This window comes from Manacus vitellinus, unplaced genomic scaffold, assembly GCF_001715985.3.
Source record: "Manacus vitellinus isolate BGI_N305 unplaced genomic scaffold, ASM171598v3 scaffold_4_pilon, whole genome shotgun sequence".
NCBI classification, from domain to species: Eukaryota; Metazoa; Chordata; class Aves; order Passeriformes; family Pipridae; genus Manacus; species Manacus vitellinus.
This window is the reverse complement of record NW_021940604.1, coordinates 8,964,445-8,974,983: the sequence shown is the minus strand read 5'-3', so window position 1 is coordinate 8,974,983 and position 10,539 is coordinate 8,964,445. Positions and strand designations below refer to the sequence as shown.

The window sequence follows — 10,539 nt, the reverse complement described above, 5'->3', positions numbered from 1 at the left end:
AAGCTTCCTTAAAAAGCAAAATGCAATTTCCTCACAATGAAAGAGGCTGACAAAAGCCACTGAAGAAAAGCACTTTGGAGCTGTTCATTTTTGTGGGGGAGGAAGAAAATTAGGAAAATGTTAGTAAATCAGATTTTCATCTACCTTCCTTTCCTTCTCAGTAGTTGAAGGCCACTTGCTACCGAGGTGATTCAAAAAATCACAAAACTAAGAAAGAAGACATTTTCAAGTTATTTCTCTTTTGGCTGAAGAAAAAAGGTAATCGGAAGGTCCCAGTAATTCATTATCAGAATTATTTCAATAGCAATAAAACCCAATAAACTCATGTCAGAGGAAAACACAAATCAGAACATGCTCTAATCCATTCCTGAGCCCAAACTCCACTTTAAGATTATACTCAAATATATGATGTTATATTTGAACTAAGTTAATAAGGACTTTGGATAGACTCTTAGTCATCACAGTTATCGTGAATCCTGATTTAATCCAACCTAAAATTGTCATAATTACACAAGGTGTTGTAGTTACAGAGGATGGTTCATGTCTGCACCTGAAATGCTGTGCTCATGCAATGCTTTATCTTGATCAAGCAGGTACTCCAGTGACATCACTCCAGACTCTCAAGATGGACTTATAAGACCCAAGACTGATTTACACCACTATGGTGTACCCTGACCAAGCAATATATAGTCCTTCTGAAACAATCTGTTCTGAGCACTTTTAGGCCCACTGATACTGGGGTGGTGACTTAGGGGGAGCTGAAGAAACTGCATGAAACTTAGAATAAGCAATGCAGTTTTGGCATATAGTACTGCCTGCACTCCAAAAGCGATCCCTACACTATGACTATACCAGATAAGCCATCAGTCAGGCCTTGATTTTTAACTTGGACTTCACTGGCCAAGCAATTACCTATGTCAGATGAGCCCAGAGACCACTGATCTAGATTTTGGTGATGAAGCTTCTCTGGAAAAATCATAGGTGAATAATAATTTTAAGTCCTGTTATTCTTCACAATTCATAAAGTGAGACTACTGTCTTTTGAAAGCTAACCATAAAAAAAAAAAAGGGAATAGAATGTAGCTCCTGAGCTTTACCTTATCTTCAATCACAGTTAGGAGAATACCATTCAGGGCAAAGTTGTTATGTACAGTAAAAGCTAGAGAGATGTGAAGGAGAGGCAAGGAAGACAAGTAGTCTTCTTTTCTTCCTTAGGCCAAAATACTGATAGTTCAGCTCTGGAATTTAGAAGTGCTCTGCTTCACTGGTTCCTCTGGAGACAATCTCCTCCACCAGCCCTTGGTAACAGAGCCTTGGGGAAAAACACATAGTCCTCTAATAGAGCACTTTTTTGCTTGCAATATTTACAGGTAAAACAAAGCATGTCAAAAAGACTCCTGGACTAGAAGTCTGGGCTAAAGGAACCAGTAGAATAAAGAGCCAGTGTGAGTATTAATCTAATTTTTATGAAGGCATTGTGGAATTGCCAAGATGCAATTCTTGCATTAGGTAAAGGCTCTACTCCATAAGCATCCATCACTATTCACTCTGACTACATGCATTCAGTTAAAATGTATAAGATAAATCAGATTAAAAGGCTGCTTTTTTAAGTACTTTAATCAATAAAAAAGGCAGGGCTTCAGCTACACCTAGCTACAAGCTCCCAGTACTGCAGCCTCTCTGCAGCTGCTCTGAGGCCGAGGCTTTATCTGTTATAGTAAATAACTAGCGCTCTGCTTCAATATAAAAGCTGTAAAATGAAACTAGGCACCTCCAAGTAAGTATCAAAAATCTAAACAGCTCCTTGTAAAAATCTGTGTGATTATCTGTTCATTGTTATCTTTCACGTAAAGCACTTAATTAAAACGTTGGGCAACAGGATCCTGTCTAAAAAGGAGACAGCCTAAGAAGGAGACCAAGAAGTTAGGCGATGAGATGGCGGGCTGTCCTGCAGCAGGTCCCTATCTGAGAAGCCAGGAACAGGATGAGATGCCTGTCAGAGGTTGCTCTTCTCCATATAGGGCAAAGTCACACACAGGGTGACTTGTGACAGACCAGCTGTCGCCCGCCCCTGCCATCCCAGGGCACAGCTGCAAATCCCCATCACAGTGGCTGATCGTGCATCCCCAAGCAAACACACTGCTGCCTCAAACACTTTCAGTGACTTATATTTGCCCTGATTAAACTGAAGTGAGGACATGAGGAAGCACAGAGCTGTGGTGCTTCCTGACCACTAAAAGAGAGTCCCACCAGATGAAGCTGAGATGCTTTATTACAGGGGATTTAAAAAGAGAAGATGGTTTTCAGAAGTAGGACTGAGCACAGACTTCAAGCCTAAGTTTTGGATACAACAGTTTCCAGTGTGACGAGTGACTGGGAATGGGTCTGCTCCCTACTCGCATCCCAGGAGCAAGGACGAACATCCTGTGTCCGTCCTCAAGAGCAGAGAAGCTGGTGCCCAGATCTGCAGGCTTCATTGGTTCCATCTGACAGCAGCTTTGCTCACCTGCATCCACGAAAGAAAATTCAGTTTTTTGGTGTAAATAATGGTCCATGAAGAAGGTTAACACCTCACATTTTCTTGAATTCTCTACTTTTCTGGCATACAGTGTTGTGCCTGTCAGACATGACAAGCAAAAACAATCTGTCCCCATCTCTCCATTGATAGGCACCTGTTCATTGCATGTGGTTTAGGATTTACTAGTCTTCAGACTTTTTCCCTAAAACTTCATCTCTGATGGTCATAACTAATTTTTTTTTCTGCCTGCTACTCAGAAAGACTTTATATTCTTCTCTGTACATGTGCTTGAACCTCATCTTTCATCTCCTTTTAGGATCACACACTAGCCTTAGTGCAACCTGCTGATAAGCAACCCAGAACCAACCCAAAGTATAATTATATAACCCTTATAATCCTATAAGCAACCTAAAACTTTAACTATTTAGAAGCTTGGTGTCCTTTCCCATCATTGGAAAATCTTGGGAATCCATTTCTGCCTTCAAATACATACTCTACTTCATACAAAGCTGATGTAAAAACACCATATAACTGTATGGGGTTTATAGACAGAAATAATATCAATTATTAGACCAAATAATGTAGCTTGAAGAAAACAGAAAAGATGTTGAGTAACAAGCCTTTAAATACTTATCCCCGCAGGGAGAGAGAGTGAAATCTGAAATACTCTGCATTACCTCTGTTTGAACAGCAGCAGATAAGACATTTTATACACTTTCAGAAACATCACCCTCTCCTGCACGGTGCACTAGTGCTAGCAAAGCAGCCTGCAGTAGGAAACTCACAGGGCAATTGTTAGGAGGCTTCTGGTTAAAACTGCACATAAGTAAGTGTGCCTTCAGTATCTTGTGATGAGCATCTGCTGAATATTTTGAACTTAAGAAATGTTGTGCATTCACACTAATAACTTAAGACACAGTTTTAGGAGCTTGACAAATCTGAAAGTTTCCTTTATTTTACTTTATTGCTTATAAAATAGGTAATATGTTGTCAAATAAACACTGCAATAGAGAGAGATAACAAAATGGCCCGGTGAAAGAAAAATGTGTGAAAAGTGGTTAGCATTTCACGAAGCCCAGTAAGGTGGAAAATGTTTTGCTAGTTTTTAATATGGTAAATATGTCTTTCAAAATCTGTTTCAGGCTTGTGATCAAATTGGCCCTCTGTAATTTTTTGAGAGAGGGAAGGGCAAAGCAGATGGAGAGGGACGGCAATACCTGAACCAACTCTATTAAAAACCTGGTGTTGCAAATTTTTTTCTAAAATGAGGCAAACAGAATAACAGAGAACCTACCATAACAGCAGCTCATCTGTTCAGTCATTTGATGTATCTCATTATTGTTGCAGTTACTCCGACTCAGCTTTATCTTATGCGTGAGCTCAATAGTGGCACCATATTGAAATGTGTAAATATATTTTCATAAACTATGTAAAACACCTCCTCTGTACTGACAAAATGATGCACTTAGAATACATGAAATTCTGAGAAAATGCTGTTGCCTTGAGTTCCAAAAGCCTCTATTCCTCATCTGAGTTTTATTGCACATGCAGTGTTATCTGAAAAATATATCTGTCAGACTATTTAAAAAATACTTTGTCTTATAATTTAAACAGCTCCCGTCAATGTTACCTAGTCCTTGTTCACACTGCTATCCCTATGAGTGATGATACAGAAATAGATCAGGTTAAGGTCGGTGCGTGTAGCCCAGATCTGTGACATTGGCATTTCTTATTCCTGCCTGCAGTAAACCTGCAGTGAGTATTTTTGAGGAAATGAAGGCTTCAAAAAGGACAGTTCTGGGGCCAGGGACAAGAACTGCTTTTTCTGGCTTCACTTGCCTCCCCCTCATGCCTGTGCTCACCCCAGTTTTGCTGGGTTTCTGATACAAGTGTGTATTGGCCCCTTGGTACCAGCTCACACATTAAGACCTGCTGTGCCACACAGCTAGGAGGGAGCAGAGGCAGAGGGCAGGAGGAGCAGGGTCAGAACAAGGTAAGAACAGGATGACTCCTACAGTGAGTTGTCTCAGAAACCACTCGTGCCCTGAAGAAATGCTGGCACTCAGTGCCATGGTCTAGTAACCACGGCAGTGTTGGATTAAGGGTTGGACTTGATCTCTGAGGTCTTTTCCAACCCGGTCGATTCTGTGATTCTATGACTCTATAATTCTATTCTGTAGGGCTCCACAGACACAAGCGTTTGGCTGAACACCAATGATCCAACTGGGATGTGTATCCAACCCAGTGTGGAAAACATTTCCCTGGGGGAAAAGTAAAAAAAAAAAAAAAAAAGGAGAGGGAAAAAGAAAAAAAAGAAACAAATGAAAGGAACTGTGCAAATCCAGATGTTGGAATTTTCCAATCTTCCTAGCAAGACAAGATAAGCAGGGGATAATCCTTGTTTACATAACTTTTTTTTACTTTTTTTTTCTTTAATAAAACCTGAGACCAACAGGCATGTTTTCACAAGGTTTGTTTGCTTCTCCTCTAAACGCACTACGAGAAATTTCGGGAGGGCAGGGTGCTGGGCAGGGCCGCCGCCCCCGGGCACGGCTCTTCCCGGCACGGCGCTCCCGGCACGGCACTCCAGGGGCCCCTCGGGCAGGGCTGTGAGGAGCACTTGGCCGGCTCCCCTCGCTGTGGGCCATGCCAGCCTCGGCGCGGGGCCCTGGCCCCGCACTGCCCACGCCGGGGCTGGCACGGAGCCCCCGGCCCGGGGGCGGCTCTCGGCGCCCTCGCTCTCGGCGCCCGGCCGTGCCCGCCGGCGGAGCGGTGCAGGGAGCGCGGCCCGCCACCAGGGGCCGGCCGTTGGCGCCGCCTCCCGACCGCGCAGGTGGCTGCGGCCGCGAGCCGGGCCGGGCGGGCCGGGCCGGGCCTGCCCAGCGCCCCCGAGCCCCGTCGGTAAGGGGGTAGGTGCTCCCCCACTGCGGCCTTCAGCCCAGCGCCCACCCGTGAATTCTCTATTCCGAGGGAAGAAGGACGAGGACTGCGCTAATCGGCGCCTGATTTCCCACCGAGCGCGCCTTGCGTGGCGGGGCGGCTTAGGGCTGATCTCCCTTCCAAATAAAGCAGCGCGGCTATTTATGGCCGTGGCTTAAAGAGGAGCAGATCTCATGTACCATGTTGGAAGTTCTTGAAAAACAGCCAAAGTACAGAGGTCAAGTTTCCTGCACTGACAGAAACTTAGCGGGATGGCAGTGTCCTTCGTGAGGAGCTGGAGAACTGGGTCGCCGTGCATCCTTCACTAATCGCTCGGTTCCAATAATAAATTACTTCAGTGTATTTCCAAGCAGCGTGGAGGCCAGAGAGGACCTACTTGAAAGTCTGTTACTGCCTCAGCCATCGGGAGCATTGCCAAGGGGTTCACACTGGCAAGATGAGGGTCAGGCCCCCAGAATTACTTGGTGGATATTATGAATAAGAAAATACACAGTTGTGTTATCCACTAGGATATGACTCTTCATTAGAAATTAAGAGACAAGGTAGATAATATGATTGTTTGGCAAATTTCCCCAGGGTCAACTTTTAAGAAATCATAAAACCCTTGGCGATGCATTGCCCAAAGCCAGTGCTTTCAGTAGCTGCTGTTACTTAGAGGCAGCAGCTCTCAGGAGTTTTACAAGGTGTTGTACGCAAATAGACTCTACCAGTGTGCACATGGAACTGCCTATTCTTGGAAAAGCTTATATGGAAGGATTTAATGTTGACAGACTTAAGTAGTGATGTCTCAACTGTGAAGAATCTGTTGTTTAACCAACTTTATGAAGCAAAAGTGCCTATCATTAAAGCGAGAGTATTCCCTTTTGTTTTAAGAGATTGCTGAGGCTTTAAACATCTATGCAATTCGGTATGCACATAATCTGATACTCTGTTTTACAAGAAGTTGATAAGAATCAGAAAAGTCACCCTCCCAAACTCCAGCAGAAGAGGGCAATGAAACGTGCACCAATCAAACAGCCTTAAAAATGGAAAAAGGATTTATATAGTACCAAATTGGGCAATGGGTCTTAAAACAACAGCTGTATTCTGAACACTCTTACGTTATTGGTGAGTTATTAAGTTATCATTTACTGCCATTTGATGTTAAATTTACTGTCACAAAACGTTAGCCATCACTGGCTGAAACCAGAAGGTTGCTTTTTTTAAATTGTTGGGTACTGAGAGCTGTCTAAGAATGGGCTGTCACTGCCTGCAGAGAGAATTTTGTCATCTCAGGTTTTCCCAGAAGTGTACACTTCCTTTTTTCTATCTTTGCTAATACTTCAATATTTACTTGGGGTTTGGTTGGGTTTTTTTGTTTTGTTTTTTTTTTTTTTTTAACATTCATAAAACATATTAGCTGTTTCCTGTCTTAAGGCAAAGAAGGCCAAGTATCACTTTTCTCACCAGCTGGGACAATCTTAGCAATAGCAATCAGTTTAACTTCCCCGCTGGATTCAAAACACTGCTATTTACACTCCCATTGTGTGGTGATATCCTCCGTTGTTTATGTGACCAGGTTTAAAATTTAACTATATCCACCACACTGGTTTTCTTCCTATTAAATTCGGAAGATGTGGATTAAAAAGTAGGCAAAAAGACAGCACGGTGATACTGGTCTGGTATCGAACTTGGGAAGCATGGCTAAACAGGATTAAATGTATTATTAGGGTCCTAGTCCCACAGCCCTCACTGAACTAAATATTTGTGCAGGAGCTTTGCCAAAGGGCCAATGAGGGCAGAAGGCAGCAAGTTGGCATTAAAGGAGCAAAGTATCAGCTGCCTTAAAATAAAGGGCATTTTCCCCCAAAATATTTAAAGTAGAACTGTATGGATTTGTTTCAGTGACATCAGTTGGTAGCAATTTGTGGGAGAGAAGGGTCAGAGATATCCCACTGTGGAATACTTCAAGGATATATGCTATGCCCCTTCTCCTAAGCCACTGGAAATGAAATGCAATCGGCTCCAGTGTGATGCAGGTCTGGATTGATGCAACAGTCTCCTGTGAGGTGAGAGGGACAGGATGACATCCACCCGCCCCCCTTCCCACATTACAAATACTTTTTATATATGTCTTTTTACATAACTCTTCCAGGTGATATAATAAATATACAAAAGAACAAAGTCTACTATATAAATGAAAGCAGATTTATAAAATTACAAGTTTAATAGATAAATATAATAAATACTTTATGCATCATAACTCTGGACAACTACATTTAAAGCAAGTATGTTGGCAAGTCACAAAAAAGTTGCGCCTTGGCAACTTTATTTTTCAGAAAAACCACACTGACAGGCATATTACAATGTTACGCATGAGGCTTTATGCTGTAAGTATGTTCAAATCCCACTCACCTACGGAGTTCACCATGACGTATATATGGGTGTAGTGTACTTTCTATTTTGGAATGTCTTTTTGCACACCAACACGGTTGTACAGATAGATGTTCTACTTACCAGGGACAGTGGGGAAGAGTTTTGAAGAAAAATACTGGTAAATGACTTCTAGAAAAACTAAAGAATTTCTTAACTTTTTATTGACATTGGCAAATTAAAATAGAATAAATTAACAATATTTTCTCAAAAAAATGTTTTGTACAAAAATACTGTCAAAATTTCCTGAAAAGCTTTCAACACAGTAGTATCTTTTCATGTACTGAATAAACTATATTAGCACAGTGTCAAAACGCTGAAGACAGAAACAAAATAAAAAAAAAAGATCTGTGAAATGTTTGCCACTAGTCAACATTCCATCCACACCATATTATTGTCTATACATATGGGGGAGGGGGAATGGGTAGCAGACTTTTTAAGTAACAGTATTACTTTTCCTGATCCGGAAAGGTTTGGCCCACATCTGTTAAGCTTCCAGTTTAGCGTATTCAGAAAAAAAAAATTAGTCTGCACTGCAATGCATAGTTAAAAATTAAGCAAGATGGCAGCTTTTGTGCAGTAGTATCTGCCCTTCAAAGTTCATGCAACCAACTAATGAATGCAATTTTTTTCCCTGTTCACTCAGAATTTGAATGCAGTTCAAGTCATTGAAAATCATCGTTTACAAAATCCACAAGATTAAGGAATTTGCCAAGATTAATATCTAACAGTTCAGCACTGTGGGAATTATGGGCATGTTACTGCAAGGAAATTAAGAGAGGGAGGTGGGGAGGGTAGTGACCAACATAAAAAGGCAGAGTTTGCTAGATATTATTACTACGGGAGGGGAGGTTAGTGACAAAGCTACAAAAAAAAAAAAAAAAAAGTGGTGGCAGCGATTTAAAAAAAAAAATTATACAAGCGCATATTTGACTCTGCTTTCCAGATTCTCACCTTTTCAAGCCCTGAAAAGTGAGACACCGTGTCTAGGGGAATGTTTTCATTCGCACCGATAAAAGTCCTTTGTTTGTTTTAAATGAATCAGCAGCTCACCCTACTGGGCTGCTGTTTGCAAACGAAGTCTGTCATGAAGTCAAACTCGTTCTGTCCCAACCACAGCTCGGGAAGCTCCTTGATGCGATCCAGCCCCATTTCGATGACTAAGGACATGAGGACCTCCTCGTCGATGAAGTCCGTGTCTATGACATTGGGCGGCAGCATTGCCGCGGGGACGTGGGGGACGGCGGGCGGCAAGCCGCTGCCGCCGCCGCCGTGCTTGGGGTTGCAGTCCCTGAAATGCTGCTGGCTGCTGCCGTTCAGCTGGTGGCTGCCGGGGTGCAAGTCCGGCATGTAGTGGCTGTGGGGGTAGGGGTGGTGGCTGAAGTACTGGTTGTTCAGCTTCTGGAGCTGCATGCTGGCGCTCAGCTGCCCTCCTGGGCTGGCGACGGGGGGGGCCATGAACTGGGAGCCGCTGAAGCGGGCGGGGGGCGGCATGCTGCCGGCCGGGTGCCCTCCGTTCACGCCGCCCGGCCCCATGGCGTGCCTCACCCCGCTGCTCGCGTTCATATTCCCAGCTCCGTAATGTATATGGTCGCCCATCAGGGCGCTGAAGGCGTGTTGCTGCGGCGCGCTTGCCTTGCTGCTGGTGGTGGTGTTGGGGGTGGAAACTGCCCCATGCCCATCCGGTGCGCAGGGTGGTGGTGGAGCCCGCCAGATCCGTCGGGAAATCGCCCGTGGTTCATGGCCATCATGTGGTCTGCCATTGCTCACCTGGAAAGTTAGCGTGTGAATACATTAGGAAAATACACCCTTCCTCGGACATCCAGCCGCCCTCTCCCAGACCAGCCGCATCTGCCTGGACATGGCAGAAAATACTCCGCTGGTGCTGCAGTCCTCTCCTTCTCGGGAGAGGGGGAAAAGAACCAAACCAACCCAAACCCAAAAATATACCGTGGCTCCACCATGGAGTACAAAGGGAAAAATAAAAGGGGAGCCTGCGGCACGAAAATCCCGGTCCCCTCCGCTAATCCGGTGGGCAGCACGCCTTCCCACTCCAAGTCGCGCATACCTATCGGCGGGGAGCGTCGCGTTCGGCCTCGGCAGCCGCCTCCCCGCGCCCCGAAGGCGCCCGAGCCCCCCGGCTTCGCCCGGGAAGGCAGCGGATTCCCACGGCACTCGCGCTAACTTGGGGGAACAAGCAAAGAATTGGCAAGTCCCACCTAGCCGCTGTCAGCAACTTTCGGAATTAAGTCCCAATTATTTTGTTAAAAATACGGTAGTGCATAGATAAAGACGTGAAGCCAAGGCAGCTGAGAAACACCTTTCCTCGGGTGTTTATACAGTCACGTTTTTCCTGTTGCACACAAAAGGGACACCCAGCACCAGCCACGAGAACCGCCGCACTCACCTCCCGGCTTCTTTTTCTCCTTCAAAGGTGGCGGTGGAATCAGTCAGCGAGAGTCACCCAGCATAGAGAGGGCTTTCCCGACTCCCTCTCCCCGGCGCTGACGTGACGGCGCCGCGATTGCTGCCGCAGCCCCGGACCTGGTTCTCGCCTCTCCGCGAGTCGCATCGGCACTTGCCAACAATGAGCTATGCTCCTTACACGGCTTTGGCCGCGGCTAATATAGGATTTCAGAAGGGAGGAGCAAAACCCTTACAGGCAACCA

The 10,539-nt window shown here is 44.8% G+C and overlaps 1 protein-coding gene across 1 annotated transcript; it reads right to left on the bottom strand.

Moving 5' to 3' along the window:
- Nucleotides 1–7,635: 7,635 nt before the first annotated feature.
- Nucleotides 7,636–10,496, bottom strand: CITED2 (Cbp/p300 interacting transactivator with Glu/Asp rich carboxy-terminal domain 2). Its single transcript, XM_018078340.3, is given in 4 exon segments — nt 7,636–9,505; nt 9,507–9,524; nt 9,526–9,640; nt 10,278–10,496. Coding segments are annotated over 3 exon segments (720 nt in total). The 5' UTR covers nt 9,634–9,640; nt 10,278–10,496; the 3' UTR covers nt 7,636–8,911.
- Nucleotides 10,497–10,539: the final 43 nt, after the last annotated feature.